Here is a 20,666-nt window from a genome sequence, read left to right as displayed (position 1 = left end):
ACAAAAGATAATTACGGAATGTGTTCTCAAATAGTTTCCCTGTAATTCAATCAAAATTTCAGTTAATACGGTTTTTCTTTGTAGGCTTAATTTATAATCATGTCGTTGATATGAAATTACATTTACGACACGCCGTTGAACTTGATGAGTTTCACATTTTATAATCAGCAAAAGGTTGATACTATATTTAATATGGGCTTAACTATAACTTTACATATATTAATGTATACCATAACAGCAATCGTTCGTATTCGAACGAAAAGTTCCTATATGTGATAAGTACAATGACGCCACGCACATTATATACCTTGTTTCGAGTGCTGCTGCATACGCTGTACAATTCGCGTAGGCTTTTTCAGGTTTAACCCCTGAGCATTTGATTCATTTAAGATAAGGGTCTGTTAAATCTATTCCAGCCTTTCGTTATCTATCTCATAGAAATAGAAAAACAACTGATGGAATTTGGTGTTAATGGTTTTTGCCGACACGTCCTCATCAGTTTTAATAACCCCAGTACCGAGTTTATTCACGGTGGGGAACGAGATTTCGTGGCGTGCGTGTAACAGTGAACTCCGTGCTGAATTCAGTAGTTTCGCCTCCAGGTCCTATTTCTTAATTAATATCGGATTACTGTCGATGTCATGCTAACAAAAGGAATTATTGCTAGGATGTAGACGGTAGGAATAGTTTTTTGTAGTGCTATAAATGGTACTCTTTCCCTCCTCACGAGTCCTCAGAGTGCCATGAATTAAAAAAATAACTTCTAGGTCGAGATTAGGTTTCCTAACGCTTACAGATACCGGACTCGATTAGCATTAATGCTATTTTCTTTTCTTTTCCATCCTTTAACCTTACTCTATATAACGTTGTATACCTTTTAAGCGTCTATTATTGAAAAAGAAGTTTCAAGTTTGATTTAAATTTTAAGTTTCATTTATTATATTAATATTCAATTAAGTAATTGTTTTAAGGATTGTCATATAGGATTCTGTAATGAAATTCATTAATAATTTCAGTGTTATCACTCTATGTGTAATTATACAAAAAGGAGGAATTATATATTGTGGGTTTGACCTTTAGGTAAGCTGAAATAAAATCAAAAATCACTTGCAAACTAATTTATTCATTCTTGAATTCAGGTAAACTTTTTTTTTAAATTTCAGAATATTTTATTCAGTCGTCCTGGAACGAGTCTAGTTTTTATAGATGAGGATGTGATGGCAGATAACAGGTTCATCAATGGGCTGCTCTGGAGGAGATATCAACTGAGAAACCTGGCTATTTAGTCAATTAAATATAATTTCCCTAGATTCCTAGATCGCATTACACCAGGAGTGTTCGATTGCTTCTCATTAAGAAGTAATTAGCGGAAAGTAAAATTTGGAGACCTCAAATGATAACTGATCTACTTCCAGTATGGTAGAAATGGGAAATTCTGAATTGGGTCTTTTATTCCTTGCTCTAAATACTTAATCGCTGGTAGTGACCTCATAAATTACAAATAATCAGGGTTCCTTATACTTCTGCTTATAAGTTTGTGTGTGTGGGTGTGTATATAGACGGTAGCGGGTGTGTGTGAATGTGTGCGTTTGGGTTTGTGTGCGTTGTGTCCTGTATTGATACAAAATAGAACACCGTTACCGTATTACGCAATTGTTTTGACGATCTCCGATTGGGCGTCGATTGAAACAAAATCAAACAAAACTTTTAGAATATATACGAATAAATTGTATTTGTTTTCAAAGTGCTTGTTACATGATACACTTTGGACTTCCTACATGATTATCGTCCTATGATGCGGAATTATGTCTGTCTTGTAAAGCCTTAGAAACCGGTCCACCTTGCGGGTAATTTGTCAAACAAGTTGTAGCCCGTACACGCCTAACCTTACAGCCATTAGGAAGAAGGCATTTTTTATAGGCACAGATTTCTTTGCGGACTAACTTAAAAGAGGGAGAAACTTTGCAGTGGAAGACGAATTGCAAACATCTTTCATCTGCCAACGTTTAACGCGATAGATTTCCTCTGGGGTTATGGGTCAGGAGACTCAGGAAAGGCATAGTTTGATGTTATCGTAAAGCAATACCACCCTTCACTTACAACACTAATTGTTGTACTTGACATTGCAGCTGTCCACTGAGAATTACCTCGATCCTAGCGATGGGCAGAGGCGTTGATAGAAGATTGAGAATGACAGCCCCTTTTAAAATAGTCTGTCAGCAAGTTTCAATTTCTAGGAAAAAAATTGTTACCCAAGTTGGCTAAAAAATACTACCTCGAGAACTGTTGCTTTTCCAGCTTTTGTTTGAGCATTTTCTGAAAGATCTTTCCTCAAGTTGATCCCAACCTTCTATTCGACATGTTTTAGCGACGCACCCCTAGCTAAAGGAGACTAATTTGAGGAGTTTTCATAATTTTACTTTGGTTCATCCAACTTTCCCATGAGTGACTTATTAAATATACAATATAATAGAATGTGATATATTTAACTAAGGCATCTGTAATATGGAAGGAAACTAAATAATACTTTGAAATAACTTTGACATTACTTGAAAGAGGAAGATAAATACATTTCGAGCTTCTGGGTTTATTTTTAAAAGTTCTGAATTCTTCTTCATAAATTATGTTAATTTGGCTTTTCTAGTTTCTTTTATTTTCTGTGAATGGTCTACCGCCACGATATAAATAAAATGACTCTTTTTCGTAGTAAAGAAACTGATTTTTAATTCCATTTTCGGATGAGCGGAATAATATATATATATATATATATATATATATATATCGCCTAGCAGGCTGATACCACCATATCGCTCCCGCCTATCTTGTCATTTTTTTGAAGAACCATCTTATTGCCATCCATATAGATGTTATCTAAGCATTCAAGCAAATACATGGAGGCTGTAGGACAAACTTGGCTGGATATTTTGTGATAACCGAAACAGAACTGAGAGTGGAAGATTTTCCCAAGATGCTACTAACTTACTTCTAGTAGCCATATTGTACTACCCCATTGCACTAGACTTTTACGCTTGACCAACACTGAAATACAACAGTGTATTGTCAGCTTGAATTGAGTGGAGTGTGAACGATGGAACCAGTGAAGCTCGTTGCTATTGTGCTTATTGTCAGCCTGTCCGAATGGTCTGTCGGGAATGTCAAAAGCTCATGTCATTTATTCATGTACTGCCACAGTCATTGTGTAGACACCCTGTACTTTATAACCCTGATTTGAAAGTAAGCAGATATTTTGGAGCAAGGATATCCTATCATCCTTACACTACTGCAACATTTCAACTTCGACTTCTGGTGTCTGGAGATGTGAATCCAAACCCAGGACCAACCAAACAGGGTAATGATATATCTCCACCTAATGGGGAAAAAATTAAGCGAATCGTCTATGACCGATCATTCCTGCTTAAATGCAATCCAGTGTGGGACCATGGAAAGAGAGGGAGTAGTCCGAAACAGATATGGAGAGATATCACGACACTTGGTATCTGCCCATCACAATCTTATCGTGGGAAGAGAGGAAAGAGAGGTGGAAGGAGAAAACAAAGGAAAATAACAGTTGTAACAACAGCATCGGTCAGCAGAGGGAGGCCAATTCCAGGACAGACTGGGGCCAACATGAACAACCTCCGCCATCCGATGGACACATCCATTGGACAATCTGAGGTGAGATCCATTATACCACAAGCCAATGAGAATTGTTCAGGAATAAATGTCATTGTGAATAATCAGCGCCACTGTCAACGCGAAAGAATTTCAATTCATGCAAACCTTGTGAGGATAAAAACGACTGAACGCTGTCCTAACCAAGTAGCAGCCAGTCAACACATATATTTGAACCTTCCATCCTTCTATCTATGCAACGCAAGATCACTCAACAATAAATTAGATGCAATGGAAATAATTCTGAGAGAAAGGAAAACCGATATTGCAGCAGTAACAGAAACATGGTTCAGATCCGATGTGCCAACACACCTTGCAGAAATTACTAATTATAATTTGTTCACAAAGTCACGTTCGCATAAGCAAAGTGGTGGTGTGGCGATTTATGTCCAGGAGGCATACAACCCAGTACAAATGAAAATTGAAGTGCCCACAGAACTGGAGGTTCTTTGGGTGAAAATACGACCTGAACGTCTTCCGCGAGCGATTTCGCATCTGATCGTGGCGGTAGTGTATCATCCTTTAGACAGTGTGCTTACAGACATACTGATAGACCATCTACATGACACCATGGATCAGATCTTGGGCCAGCATCCAGATGCTGCCATAGCGATTATGGGAGACTTTAATCAACTTGACTTAACTACCTTGCTTGCAAACACCAACTTCAAACAAGCCGTCAAGACGCCAACGAGAGAAAAAAGGATCCTGGACAAGATAGTGACAAACTTCTCTGGTTTTTATGACCAGCCACTCGTATGTTGTCCCTTAATAGGAGCCAGTGATCACAACACGGTGGTTTGGTCACCACTTGCCCCTCCTCGTTATCAAAATTCTATCATGGAACGAATAACAAGACCACTTAGAGATTCGGATAAGAGACTATTTAGGTCCTGGATAACAAGGTATGAATGGAGTTCGGTGATAGACAGTTTTTCATCAGACGAACAGACTGAAGCATTCTGTGCCATTTTGAACTCCCAGATTGACCGTTTCCTGCCGACAAAAACGGTCAGAATGCACTGCCGTGACAATAAATGGATTACCCCTGTCATTAAATCTTTGATCAAGGAAAGACAAGCCGCATTCACTGGTGATATAAGGAACTTACCAGGAAACTTGCCAACTGCGTTAAAAAGGAAATAAGAAAAGCAAAGCACGACTATTACAATGATCGAGTGAAGAAACATAAGAGGGCCAATCCTGCAGAATGGTATAAACAAATCAAAATCATGACCAACATGAAAAATGCCAACTCCTGTATAACTGTTCATGGAGTTGACAGAGATGATACCGCCGTAATAGCAAACAGGATCAATGACTTCTTCAAGTCTGTTGCTGAGGATGTACCCGCCATGGATGCTAAGAACTTACCTGCATACTTACCTGACCCTTCTCCACCTCCCCGCATTCAACCTTGGGGTGTTTACCAACAGCTTAAGAAGGTGAAGGTTGGGAAAGCTGTCGGTCCCGATATGATACCTAGCCGAATCATCAAAGAATTTGCTTGTGAACTTAGTACCCCATTGGCCCATATCTTCAGTACCTCACTTGCTGAAGGTGTCGTTCCAAAGATGTGGAAGAGAGCTGTAGTTGTTCCTGTCCCTAAAACCACACCTGCATGTGTCGACAAGCTCCGTCCATGCAATCTCCTTGACCGATAGTTTTGCGAAGGTATTTGAGGGTTTTGTGTCGAAGTGGCTGATGCAGTACATCGGGTCGCAACTCGACAATAAACAATTTGGTAATATAAAGGGATTATCAACGACGCACTGCCTAGTTGACCTATTGCACTGCCTTTATCAACACGCGGAGAAAAGCAAGGCAGTATCCACTCTTGTGATGATTGAAACATACTTACCACATATTTATTACAAGAAAAATATCAAAATTACCATACTTCATGTCTCTCATCTGATTGCATACCTACCGATCAATTTACAATATATGTTATCCATAACTCACCAATGAAAATGTAAAATGTAATTTATTAATTTTTACAACCAGTATTCTCTCTGTCGAAATTGTACTTTTTACCTTATTTTCGATATGCCTGATATACACTCTCATCCTCAGCATTATCTTTTATATACATATATTATATCTCGCTTTGTCTCTCTTTCTCTCTCCCTCTCTCCCTTTCTCTCTTTCTCTCCCTCTCTGACTGTCTCTATCTCACACTTTCCTGGATCTCCCGTGCTGTCTGCACTATTATCCTCCCTACCTCTCTTCTATATTTCCCTCCAGCCCTATGATGATTGTGGAATAGAATGTTAAGCGAATTTTATGAATTGTATTAATTTGTATATATATGTGTACACTGATTTATTTAGAAAATTCATTCACTGCGTGATATGTCTTAATACGTTTTATGTTGTATAAATATTTATGTTTTTACAATGTACAAAGTTCTGCAATTCAACCATCTGGCTGCAAATGAATTGTTAATAAAACCATTACCATTACCATTACCAATACATGCACAAAAACAAAAAAGTTAGTTTGTAATTCCTTGATAATGACATGCACAGCTGATGGTTTCTGTTCCGCACTAGTGCAAATATAATTGCCTTACCAAGAGTAACGAATGCATCTGTGGAATACCAATTACATGTAGCTTAGATGACATCAGGAAAAGTTTTTGTTTTTTTAATTCCATCTCTGCCTCTCAAATTGTATACACGTACCTGGTTCAAAAGGTGGCTAGTGTACAGAATATTACATTTTAGTTACAGGAAAAGGTTGTTTTGAGATACATCTACGAATATAGGATGCCAAATTTTCTCTGTTCGGATGTAAGTAGACATGAAATCATGAAAAATCCCTTACAAGGTATTGGCTACATGTTGATAGCCCCAAAGATAGGGTATTTTAATATCAGGAAAATTATGAAATTAAAATATTTCATAAATTGTAGCTGTGCTCCTCTGAACAAAGACCATGAGTAACCTTTCATTCTCTCTCTCTCTCTCCCCCTCCTTTTATCACTCATCATATTTCACCTTTTCCATATCTCTAAACCCATAGATTTCAACATCTTTGATATAAACTATCTGTTCTCTCTCTCTCTCTCTCTCTTTTTTTTTTTTGGGGGGGGGGATAAGGGATAGTGGTAGCAGGTATGATCATTAATTTGTAAATAATCGCTGTTGTGCTAAGATTTATAGACCGATGAGAAACTATCGTATCAAAAAGAATTGAGGTGTTTCGACTAGTTTAAGTATTCAAGCCAAATCCTCTATATGGGAGTATACACCTTAAATAGCACAAGGTATTATATTTTACTCTGACTTTTTGTGTACGAAGTACTGTACTACTCGAATATAATATTACTCAACTGTGGAAGACATGTTATGAAGACACACATGCTTTGAAATTAACCAAATTGTGTAAAATGCAATTTCAAAAGGTAACATAAATGTAAAATGTGGAAATGTCAATATTGTTTAAATAAAATAGCAAAAACTTTGAAAGCTTTCTACTGTAGATATGAAACTATCGTAGTATTCGAATTATAATATTTCAACTGGAATTTTCAAATAACTTTTCTAATTCATATAGTGTCGATATAGTTATAATCCATACTTAAAACTGACCTGAATGTACCGCCCCTATACTCTTGACATAATAATGAAGTAATGTTATGGTTTGTGTTAATAATTTAGATGTGAATACATTCTTCACCTTATCAAGAATACTAGCAACGTAAAGGATGTTCAATTTATAATCGGAAAATTGTGTTAAATTCACGTTGAAATATGAATACAATTGTAGAAACGTAAAGCTTAAATGAAAGAAGAGAGTAAAAAATGTTTATAACACCACCTTTCTACTGTAGATATTAAAGTACTGTGGGCAATATCTTATTGAATACGGAAACATGAATTAAGCTGTCTGAGAGATCATATACGTTGCGTATATTCAATTCTATATCACTTTATCTCAGAAATATATTCACCGTCTACTGTCTTCTGAATAAGAATTAATATGATTGCATCCAATGGTAATTTAGATACGAACACATTCTTCGCTTTATCATCAAGAGGTACATAACGGATCTTCTAAACCTTGTCTACTCAACTTCTAACCTATCTGAATCTTGTTAACCGTTCTAAAACGTTCCATGGTTGCATTGCTGATATTCCAAATGAATGATGGATAAAATGACAGAAGTACGTCTCCGGCATCAGACAAAATACATCTCGCCGATTTGCGTCAACTCCGTGTAGGGAGAATGATACACTTAAAGTAATCTGTTTCTATAAGTTGTAGCTTCTTGAATCCATTGCATCAGCAATTGTGTCGGAACTTCTTAAACGCACAAAATGTGACATGCAATTTCGAACCCGAAGCTTATTTCTAAAGATATTTTCGTAAAATGTCACGGCCGAATTACTGGAAGTGCTTCAAGGATCTATCCGAGATGCTCTTTCGGAACCCAAGCGGCGGTGATACTTCCTAAATTGATACCGAACGTCTCAACAATTTTCCGGACATTACCGGAAGTGTAGAGGTCGTTTCATAGATTTAACTGTTCCAACGTTGGCGTAAAATCCCAGAGGATGTGGCTGTACTTTTATACCCCCATTTATTCAATGAAAAATGAATAATCTTAAAAGTCAATAAGATAATGCAATCTTCTATGTTTTAGACTGTCATTGTGTGTGTGGACAACCTTGTGTAAGTAGTTTGGTGCGTGTGTTCAAGCGTGTGTTCGCGCGAGAAATTTTGGGGCCTGGTAGCGATCACCCCCCCCCCTCCTCCTCGGAACGGATGTACGGATTCACCCCTTAGTTTTACGACATAGCACTTGTACAAAATGACCACAAATATCCACATGTAAAGCGATGGAGGTGGTGCTTCATGAATTACTTTTGTTTGCCCTCTTGAAAAGAATACTTCTACCTGTGTATCATAAAATGTTCTGGCGGTGCAAACAATGAATAATGATTACATAACTTTCATAAACACGTATTCAGCAGTCGCCTCGACTGGTTTTAAAGTTTTATACAAATGACCTTTATCTGCCCATGCGCAGATCTCCGAAGAGGATTTTTGGAAATAATACCTTCCCGCATTATATTCTATGCTTAAGTGCGAAGATGCTCAAGTTTGTTAACAAAGAGATGGCGTCTCAAGAAGTAATGTAGGAAACATTAATGTCGCTGTACTTCAACAAAAGTGCCTAGCAAACACGGTCGCAAAGACTTTCGACGAATCAACTTCAGGCAGTTTAAACAGCCTAGTCAATAACCTATTTGAAAAGTGCGAACATGACAGTGTGACGATTTATGTCATACTTCATCTGAACATGATTTCTATGGGGGTGCAGTGTGGTATTGGTATTGCCCTTGAGTTGATTTATTGAAAGTCTTTGCCATCGGGTCTATTTTGTCCATTCAATTTAGTAATACGTTCATATGAATGCAATGAAGAAAGATTATCTCTAACTCCTCAACTCGCGTCCAGTAGTGTTATGCAGTGCACTCGGTTGGGCCATAACGAACCGGATAATGAACTCGACAAGTCTTGTTCATTATCCCATTGTGACTTAACCTGTTTGCAGTGCATATGCACTAATGTACTCGCAGTCCTTTCCATTCGTTTTCTAACTTCCTCTTTCACTAGGTAATGGCATGACCAGTAGTCAACTTCATCTCTAAAATGTTGCTTCCAAAATCAACAAACCTTACGCCTTTTTCTAAACACCTTCAACTTCTCTGTCCATTGCGTGCGCCCATCAGGTACATGATTCACATGAGGTTTATCTAGGCTAATCAAGTATTGTGAACAAATCTCAGTGCTTTAATCAAACGTTGCAACATGTACCATGGACATTCTTAAATGTCATTTCCAAAATCAACAAACCTTACGCCTTTCTCTACACACCTTCAACTTCTATGTCCATTGTGAGCGCGCATTTATAATAGGGCAATTCCTCTGCTCGAGTAATGGAATTCTCATGAAGGGACATCAGTGCTTCCATGATCATACATTGCCAAATATACCATGAATGTGGTCCTTCAAATGTCCTTCTAACATTAAATATCAACCAATCTTACGCTTTTCCCACCTAAAATTTAATGAACATTTATGTTAAATGTGAGCCCTTAGTAGGGACATTCCACTGCGGTGATAAAGGAATGTCGGTCAATGTCGGTTAATCAATTCTTATGGGTGTGAAGCCTGTCATGACCCCTAGATCTCTATGATCTGACCGCCCTGTTGACAATACCATGCCAATGTCGTAGGCAGTTCATACAGACCGACAGCTGGTGACAGGCTCGTCTTTGGTATATAGATAATCCAGAGGGGCCACCTCAATACCGTAATGCCAAGGGATCATTACCGCCCCGACAAAAGCAAAACAAACAAAACAGATTTGGTATACCTGTATGGATTGCTATGATGAGTCCAACAAAATATGTCTTTTATTTGTAAGAGAGTACATTATTTTGAAATATAACACGATTGAAAATCAGAAGAATGTTTTTGAGGCGTAGACGACCAACTCGAATGTAGCATTTTTGCTGATGCTATTCCGTTACTTAATGTTCCTCGGAATCCGCGAACAGTTCGCATGTAAAAGGTGATCACTCTTATACATGTGTACTAGCAAATGTATCATCTTATCTTATAGGAGTTACCTTAGAGGAAATGTACTAATGATATGATGTATAACCATTCCACTAGAGGAAATTTATTTCATTGACAAAGTTTTTTTTTTAAATCATCGAATTAGTGATAGATCAGCATTATATCATTATATAATGTAGCATTATTATCATTAATAATGCTACACTGTATACTGATACCATGCTTTAATAACAAGCGCAGGTCCAACCGGTTCAAAACCGACACAGGCGGTTTGGTTTTGGTTCTCATCATGATATCCCACCCAGTCTTTGCTGTCGGCATGAATTAGGCACCAGACTTAACCAGTGTACTACGGCAATGTTTCACATTAATTGAGTATCAAGCGATGGAATGTTACGAAAATACAATGTCGTTGTAGGTTATTGAAATAGAGTGTGTTGATGTTAATGTATTGCATTTAAGTAGTTTGCCTTTGGCAGAATGTTTCGAATTGTTTTACACTGCCTTGGAATGACGTCATAGCTCAAGATGGGGTGTGTGCATTAAAGACACCGTAGCTTAGCTTGGTGCTGTGGAATCATCACACATGTGTCATGTGGTAACATTCTGTAGCTGCATATAGTTAATTAGTTGATTACAATTAAATGAATTTAAACTTTATCCAATATCGTAAAATCTTCTCTTCTATCTCTCTTCCAATTTTATTTCATTAATGTCCCCCTTGTTTGTCATTATTATTTTTTATGCCTCCGCCACCGAAGGTGGTGCCGGAGGCATCATGTTTTCGGGTTGTCCGTCCGTACGTCCGTACGTCCGTCCGTACGTCCGTCCGTACGTCCGTACGTCCGTCCCGTTTGACCGTTATCACAATATCTCAAGAACCATTTAAGATTTAAACTTAAGACTCGGGAATAGTATTTATCACCATAGGAAGACGATCTGATTAGATTTTGGAGTACGTAGGTCAAAGGTCACAGGTCACAGAGGTCAACTTATGAAATTCCTTGTATTGAGTTTGTTAGCGCGATATCTCAAGAACCATTTGAGATTTAAACTTAAAACTTAAGGATAGTATGTATCACCATAGGAAGACGATCTGATTAGATTTTGGAGCACGTATGTCAAAGGTCAAGGGTCACAGAGGTCAACTTATGAAATTCCATACATTGAGATTGTTATCATGATATCTCAAGAACCACTGGAGATTTAAACTTCAAACTTAATGATAGTGTGTATCACTATAGGAAAACAATCTGATTACATTTTGGAGCACATAGGTCAAAGGTCAAAGGTCACAGGGCTCATTATGTATGCAAAAACAGCTTGTGATCACGTTATCTGAACAACCGATTGATGGATTCCTGCCAAACTTTGGTCATGTATGTATCTTGCAGAGCTGATGAACTGATTAGATTTTGGGGTCACGAGGTCAAAGGTCAAAGGTCACAGGGCTCATTATGTATGCAAAAACAGCTTGTGATCGCGTTATCTGAAGAACCGATTGATGGATTCCTGCCAAACTTTGGTCATGTATGTATCTTGCAAAGCCAATGAACTGATTAGATTTTGGGGTCACGAGGTCAAAGGTCACAGCGCGCATTATGTATGCAAAAACAGCTCGTGATCGCGTTATCTGAACAACCGATTGATGGATTCCTGCCAAACTTTGGTCATGTATGTTACTTGCAGAGCTGATGAACTGATTAGATTTTGGGGTCATGAGGTAAAGGTCAAGGTCATGCGGCTCATTATGTATGCAAAAATAGCTTGTGATCGTATTATCATTAGAACAGATTGATGGATTCCTGCCAAACTTAGATCATTTATGTATCTTGCAGAGCCAATGAATGGTTCATAAGATCAAAGGTCATGGGCTCATTATGTATGCAAAAATAGCTTGTGGACGCATTCTCATTAGAACTGACAGATGGATTACTATTTAACTCAGGAAATCTTGCAGAGCCAATGAACTGAGTAGATTTTAGGGTCATGAGGTCAAAGATCAAAGGGTCATATATGTTTATGAGAAATTGCTTGTAATCACGATATTCTGAGAACATGTTAATGGATTACAATTGAACTTGAATTTGAAAAATTTCTTCCGTTTCGGTTTGTAAAATTGCTCTATGACGGAGGCATCATTTTCGACTGCGCGCAGTCGAATTCCATCTAGTTATCATTGTTTCCGTTCGAAAATTTTGAATTGGTAATTACATGACTATGAATAATTACCTGATAACTGTTATGATGAAATTCAAATTTCCCTAAACAGGCCTTTACGATATTCTTTCAAAAATTTACCTATGATCATGAATGAATGTGTTAATCCGATAATCACTACGTAGAAAGTGTACTGTTCAGCAACAAATTTTCATGAAAATATATTTTTTTTGTATTTCATATATCATTGCATTATACGTGACTAATTATCGGTTTCACATTTTGTATTATTGAATGATGTATATGCAACATATTGCCTTCATTCCACATGAGCATAGAACAAAATATTGTATGTATATTAGTTATGAATATAACATCATGACCTAATTAACCGAATGATATGATTACTATCTCTTGTTCTCTCCTGCCATATCTCTCAGGAATCGAGTGGTTGAGCAAATGCTCACCGGAAATATCTGTGATCCGTAAGTTGTTTGAAGAATACTGTAAGAGTGCATCCATACGGTTTTTTCGTCCTGGTTCTGTTAAGTGAATTGGTATTTCAAATACAAATAGTGAATATATTTTAGTAAGGACAACATAGGTGCTTTGTTTGTTTGATTATTTTTCTGTACTAAAAAGATATTAGATCGCCCATTTCGGCTGTAGTTAAAATAAACAGCTGTTCTTCCACGGGGGTCCTAAATGATGTAAAACGATGCAATAATAAAACAGCGTCAATTCTAATTTAGTAGGGAAAAGTAAAGATTTTTTTTTGTCCGAATAAAGATATATCCTAATTTGTTATTATCAGAATTCCTTACTCAAAACAAGGAAGCAAACCAAAGAAGTAAGTCTATGTGACTCTGAGACTTAATCCATTATCTGGGGGTACTTTGAGGAAACGTTCCAACAGTTCTGAAGCAAATATGTCAATAGTTAACACAATCGTTAATCAGGTGTTAGAACACATACACCTTTTCCATAAAACGAGAGATTTCTGACCTTTTATTGTTCATGAGTGTATCAAGGAAGACATAAGCTTGAATATTACACTTCTATATTCCTAGGTTTAAAATGTATTTTTCCAAACGAACTTAGAATCCTTGCTTTGCTCGAAATAAAGCACCATGATTTTTTAATTCCTAATTAAATGAGGAAACTCGAACCAGTGAAAGAAAATAATGTAAACAAAAAAATAATGAACAACAACACAAATTGTATGGATGCATTCTTAGACCAACGATATTGAGTGCTTAGCCTGTGGGTATGCAGGACATTATTGCGAAGGTTCAGTATAAGGTTTCTCGTTCAGAAGGTTCGAGAATGCGAATGCTAGTTCTTTTCCAAAAAGCTAATAATAAATGGATGATTCAAATTAATGGGTAAAACAAAATTGAGATCAATGTATCAATTGTTTGGGTTGAAAAACTATGTGTCATATTTTGGACTATAATATATAATATTCGGATTAGTCAACTTCGTTGTAAACACAATTATGTATGTTCGAGACATCAATGAACCTTCGGGATAGTGAGTACCCCGGTCCCTTTTCACTCACCGCAGGGGGAATTGAAAATTCATCCGTCCTCCAAATGATCAGGTAGGACCAATATCCACATTCCACCATCGACAATTTTTTTTTTTTAAGTGTTTTACCGCAATTGGAAGAACACTGCAAAAAGGGGGCGCATCCTCGTCGCGTATTTTCACCTGCAGTAAGAAAAGAGAAGATTTAATATCATTACGCGGGTTTTTAAATATTTTGATATTTTACGGATCAAGCAATAACATTTCCAACGAAGAATGTGTGTTCTATCAAGTGGATTTCACCCCCTCGTGGTGGCACATGGTGCATATGATAAACTATGTGTCATATTTTGGACTAAATATCATATTCGGATCAGTCAACTTCGTTGTATACAAAATTGTGTATGTTCGAGACACTAGTAGCGACTAAGCGCAATTTTTCGCGGTGGTGGAAAGTCGGTATCGGTCCTGACTGAGGATTGTTGGTAGTCTGTGTTTTTATTTTTCCATAGCTCACCTTCTTTTTTTAAATCCTTTCAGCCGCACGAACCCCACACCATATATTAATCTCCTTTTTAGGATCTTTCCTTTTAGAAACGGCACACTGGTGTTGAGTGAAACACGGGTGCTTTATTTTACCCTCCATAGAGCACAAAAATAACCCATTGTCTTCCCTGATAGAGTGAGTCACTTGAAATATTTCAGTGGAGTCGTGGCATACCGCAATTTTATTTATTCCTGTGTATTGTTTTCTACCAAAGGTTAAGTTGTGGTAATAGTAAAAACAACGAACCTTTTCTTGGTATATCACCTTGTAACGGTAAACAAACCCGAACCTTTCCTTTGTATTTATCCTTGTAACGGTAAACGCAAAAAAACTTTTCTGTGTAGATCTCGTAACGGTTAAAAAAACCCATCTTTTCTGCGTATATCTCCTTGTAACGGTAAATTCAACCAACCTTTCTGTGTATAAAAAATATCTCCTTGTAACGGTAAAACAAAGAACCTTTTTTTATGTGTATATCTCCTTGTAACAGTATAAAAACAACAAACCGTTTCTGTGTGTATCTCCTTGTAACGGTAAAAAGCAACGAACCTTTTTTGTGTATATATTCTTGTAACGTTAAAAGCAGCGAACTTTTTCTGTGTATATCTCCTTGTAATGGTAAAAAAACGAACCTTTTTGTGTATATCTCTTTGTCTACAAAATTTCAGTTAACCACATTTTTGTATGAACTTAATGAAGTATCTTTTTATTTAGTGCTAAGCCCTTTTCTCACTTAACCTAAAGGAACAGAGGAAAACCGATTAGGTCCTCAGGATTAAATAGCAATTTTGATAATCGGGGGGGGGGGGGCAGCCGAATAAAATGCTACCCTATAAAGTTGAGGGTGAACAGTGGAGGATTACTCACGTGTTTTCACAGAGGCTGCAACTCAAGAGAACAACGTCTTGAGGGTTGAAAGCAGTTAGAAAAGGGCTTATATTTTCTTATATCGTGTATGATTTGAATGGTCAATGAATTAATGTCAATGACTGGCTATATATTTGTCAAAAACAAACGAACACAATAAAAATAGCCAAAAGACATTGCTTTATTGTTCAATTGATCACCGTTTTCACCATCGTTATGATTGTATTATTTTTGGTTTGTTTCCAATCATGTACCCGAAGTCATTTTGCCAACATTCGGTAGTAGTCTTATCAACCTTTCTCATTGGTCCTTTTTTTTAAATTGATGTGATGTATTCCATTCTAATATTGTTACCCAAGCAATTTTATAAAATAATCTTGTAACCAAGTATGAATGTTATTGTCAAACCCCCTAAAATAATGTATATATATACATGTATATATCTATATATATTAATTGCTATTAATGACAATGTTTGTCTGATGAGGCAGCTAGGCAAATATTCGTTTAGTTTTTGGTTATCATTTCTTTATGTCCTTAATGATCAAGGTTTCATGGCTTTATTTGCATTTATATTTATAAAGTAAAGTAAAATGTATGTCATCGCATGTTTTGATAACCATCCTTTTTTTATACTTATAATCGATTCTTTGTACATTTGTAATTATCTCTCAATAGTGTTATTATATGGCCTGAGAGATGCTCAGTTACCTCCAAATGGCTAAAAACAAAGCATATTTCAATATTTTGTTTCACCTAAATTCCATTCCCTCAAGTTATAGAACAGAAAGCCTTTAATTCTTTCTCTCTGCCCCTCTTTCTTCCCCGTTCGCCTCTCTTGTCATCTATCCATATTTTCCCCATCTCATATCTCCATCCTGTCTCATGCCCCTTATTGCATGCCATCTTGCTGCGTGTATTCAATGTGTATATGCATTGCTGATGTAAGTACTTTGGACACGTGTCCTAGCTGATGATATAGGCTAGTCATAGTCTACAGCCATATACTTCACTTTATACTCTTACAAAAAGTATACATATTCGTGAGCCTAGCTTTACCCTTTCAGCCTCTGCATAGGTTTTTGGGGGTAAAATGAGCAGCTAGAGTATATATGCTATGTACGGTGGTTCCCTCTCCAGTCTTAAAGTTCAGACATTGTATTACGCGTTACCACTGGCAAGGGTTTGTGTTTGGAAACTAGGGCGGTCACGGTGTGGTACATGTAATGATGATTGCGTGTCACTGATGAGATGAAGTAAACAGATGGAGTTACACCAACATTAATATTCTGATTAGATGTCACTTTACCTGACCTAGCCTCAGCCATAGTCGCTTCCTGCGTAGAGGTACTTTGAAATTTACAATCAAGACACAAATGGCGCCCACGATAGGAGGGGGGGGGGGGGAGCCCGATTGTCTCCTTTTCCTCCCTTCCTTAACGTTAACTGCTTTACAAAAATGGATGGACGAATGTATTTAATGCTTAATATCTATTTTAAGTATATTTAGATTTCGAAATAGGCTTCGGATGTAACCATTTAGGAAAAAAATACATGTAGTTCTTCATGCATTCATTTGAGCAACGAGTGGGACCTTAATTAAATACCTCAGTGGAAACATGGGAAAGGGATTGTATCCTGAAGAACGGACCTTTTAAGAATTAAAAACCATCCTGATTTATCATTAGATAAATTGAAAATTTAATGTTCACGACCTCATGGCTAGCTAATCTTGAATTACAATTATGTTTTCCCAGCTTAGAATAAAAAGAAAAGTCAGGGAGAAAGCGATGAAGTGATTGTGGATCAAAATGCTATTAAAAGAGCTCATAACTTGCCAATCACCGTTGAATCACTATGTGTTCATTGGTTAGAAGTAAAAAGAGAAAAAATAGTTTGATCAAAAAAGAAATAATTACGGATCAAATGTTAACAACCCCTGACTAATCACCGTTGAATCGTATGTGCCCCTGGTTTAAAATGAAAAAAAAAAAAGAAAGAAGGAAAAAAAAACCCGATGGGAAATAACAAAGTTAAATCATGTATATGGCTTGGTCAAAGCTACGGCCATACTACCCTGAAGATCCGCCTTAGTGTCATGGGCTGACTAATATCCCGACCTGTCATCTTACATTGGGATGATCCGAGCAAGACTGTTACCGATCATATTCCTTTGATCATCTCATCGTTTGGCGCACTCCAGAGATGCAATTAATGCAGACAGGTATAAATACTTTCATTGCGACTATTCAGGATTGCATATTACCCAGTAATACATTTTGTAGCAATTATACTATTAATTTGATATTTTGCACACAAGAGGTTAGGTCGTCTTCTCTGGCATAACCTGAAGTAATTCTGATTCTGGTTTTCATTAATGATTGAACATTTAAACAACAATACATCGTACCATCAACTAAATTATCCTAGACCCAGCATATAGGATACTCATTCTGGGGTCCTCCATCAAATTGTAAACTTTTTACCAAGATATGGAGGTGTCGTGGACTCGTGGCATACTATTTCATTCACATGACTCCAGAGTGATTGAAAGGGCTCGAATCTCTGCAAAAAAACATGTAAATTTATATAATAATAATAGAAATATAAAGAAAACTATTATAGAATTTATTGATATTCATTTGAATTTATTTCCTCTTTTCTTTTCTTTTTCGTTACTTGACTTGATTGAGTTAAAAGTAGGGATATGACGGCAGAATAGGACCTGATGATTATAATCTAATGTGAACAGTCTTGGGATGTCGTAGTATTTGCAATGTGAATTACTCGGGATTTTAAAAAATGCTGATTAAAATGGACACACATATATTTAAATTATGATAACAAGGACGAATATATCAATATGGTCTTAGAATTGAATATTCAAGCCATGCGTGCTACAGTAAATCATTCAATTATATAAAAAAAAATCCATTTGCATAGCTATCAAAACGCGCCATATGACAAATTCATCTGAAGTAAAAGTGAATGGAACTGGCAGTGCTGGATTCGAATTCGAAGAAAACACATGTTTTAGCATGTCGATGAGTTTTAATCAACTTTCGTTTAAAACACTGGGCGCCTTTTTAATTGCTACAATTTCACAAAACGATCTCCCACTCTAGGAATTACCTTTAATTTTGCTGGTGACGAAAGTACAACCCTTGACCTTTGAAACAATGAGGGTATGTTCATTATCCTCTTATTTGAGAACTACTTCAGAATGACTTCTCGAGGATATGGCTTGATAGCTTCTTGTCACCGATAATTCGTCGGGAACTTTATCTGACATCGGCCGTGCTTTTTCGTTCAAAGTCCGGCCTGAAATTAGCTCTCGTTCTCCGGTAGAACCTAAATCTATTCATTCAGAAGTGTGTCGCCTCTGATTTGCTCTTAAGGCCCGGTCACACAGCCTTTCGCGTCTGTATCGCGGGTAAAATTTCGCGATTTTTTTTTGCCCGCGGTTGCCCGTGGTGGAAAAATGTGCAAAATTGGCTTACCCGCGGTTTACCCGTGGTATGCCCGCGGAACAGACGCCGGCGACTGTTCCGCGTCCTTATCGCGGGTGAAGCGCGGCGGTACCGCGGCCTACCACGCTTACACGCGGTACACACGCTAATGCACGTGATAACAACGCGGTACAGACGCGGAACAAACGTGCTATGACCGTGCTCCACCCGCGATTACCCGCTAAAATTTCGCGTCCAATTCCGCGTGTAACCACGTCTTAACCGCGGCCGTAGCACGTCCTAGCACGTTCGTTCCGCGTCTGTACCGCGTCTTTACCGCGTGTGTACCACGTGTACCGCCCGCGATTACCCGCGGTCTAAATTTTTGGGCAGCCCAAAACTTTTTCGCGCGGCCAACCGCGTGTGAATTTCTTACCGCGTGTAACGACGGGTAAAGTACGGCTGTATCGCGTCTTTATCGCGACCTCAAAGCGTCCAACAGCGTCTGCTTCACGGGCAGAAATTTTTGGCCGTGATTCGGCCGCGATACGCCCGTAAAGGGCTGTGTGACCGGGCCTTTACCGCGAGTCATTATGTGTAGGCGTTCTGAAAAGCAAAACAAACTCCAGTCAAGGGAAGTTCACTCAACCTCAAGTTGTGTATGCATTACTGTTCCAGAATCCAGCAAAAGGGTATTTCTTTAGGCAGATCGGTGTTTCGCTGACCGCGGTAATGTTTAATAAGGGATCCGAATGTGCCAAGATCCGCGTTTATGAAAATAGGAGTATTTAAAAGAACAAGAATTGTGTTATAATAACAATTAGGGAGGTTTCAACCTCTATGAATCTCCTCGAAACACGAAAATTAGGCTTCTTAGATACCCGAGCCTTCTTGAAAATGCTAATGCGCTGTTTTACAGTCTTCCTTTCTTCTTTTCATGTTAGAGGGGGGGGGGGGGGTGGCAAATTGATGCAATGTTGAAAATTTATATATGAATAATTATCCTTGGTATTTTCAATTATTTAACCTCTCCCGCACGTAAATCCCCTTCCAATCAATGGGTTCTATCGCTATCTCTCTAGAAGAAATTAATGGGTACTGATAGCTAATAATTATGGCATTTTATTGGGCCAATTTGTCAGAGAGTTATGTATGAAAAATGTGTTTAAGTTTCTGGGTCAAGAACATATACGCCAATATCGTAATGAGCATCGTAAATTATTGTGAAAATCGCATTTTGAAGCAGCAAGATGAAAGCCTTGCAACCCACACAGACAAATAGCCACACACCCTTAACCCTTCACCCTTAGTGGCGTAGCGGGGACCCACCGATGGGGTACTGGAACAATGGGGAGGAAGGGGAGGTGGGGGGGGGGGGGGCACCGGTCTTACTTGGAAGTGAAATGCAAATTTACAAGGCTACTGCTAAGAGGAGGGTGTAGCTGGTCGTCCAGACTTAATTTTTTTTTCCTCGTCCTTTTCCCTTTCCCCTCTCCCTTTTTCTTTTCTTGGTTTTAATTTATGTTTATTTTTTCTTTCACCTTACCATTTTGGGGCAAGTGCCCCGTGTCTACTGTTTCCACACCGCTGGTAACTACAAATTTCCCTAATAAGTGGTACTGTTTAAACTTCGCATTTCACCTCCAACTGAGGCTGGTGCCCCCACAATGATTGGACCCAAGTTATACGCCACTGGTCGTATCGTCAATGTCGTGGTCGAGTGGACAGCAGCAAGAATATCGTCTCCTAGTAAAGACAAACTACTGAATTCCCTGAATGTTTCGTCAATCCCTTGGGGCATTTTAGCTAAAAGCAGTGCAATAACTGTACTTTGTAGGCGCCTG

General features: G+C 37.9%; 1 protein-coding gene across 1 annotated transcript in view; it reads right to left on the bottom strand.

Moving 5' to 3' along the window:
• Positions 1–2,996, bottom strand: part of LOC584772 (lysophospholipase D GDPD1-like) — a 31,315-nt gene extending 28,319 nt beyond the window's left edge. The window contains exon 1 of the mRNA XM_030990996.1: positions 2,984–2,996. Within this exon, the coding sequence (XP_030846856.1) occupies positions 2,984–2,996 (13 nt within the window). The remainder of the gene's footprint in view (positions 1–2,983) is intronic.
• Between the last annotated feature and the right edge of the window lie 17,670 nt (positions 2,997–20,666).

The sequence above is a fragment of the Strongylocentrotus purpuratus genome, unplaced genomic scaffold, assembly GCF_000002235.5.
Source record: "Strongylocentrotus purpuratus isolate Spur 01 unplaced genomic scaffold, Spur_5.0 spur5_scaffold_2, whole genome shotgun sequence".
Classification (NCBI taxonomy): domain Eukaryota; kingdom Metazoa; phylum Echinodermata; class Echinoidea; order Camarodonta; family Strongylocentrotidae; genus Strongylocentrotus; species Strongylocentrotus purpuratus.
The sequence above is the reverse complement of the archived record's forward strand: the minus strand, read 5'-3'. Positions and strand labels throughout refer to the sequence as shown.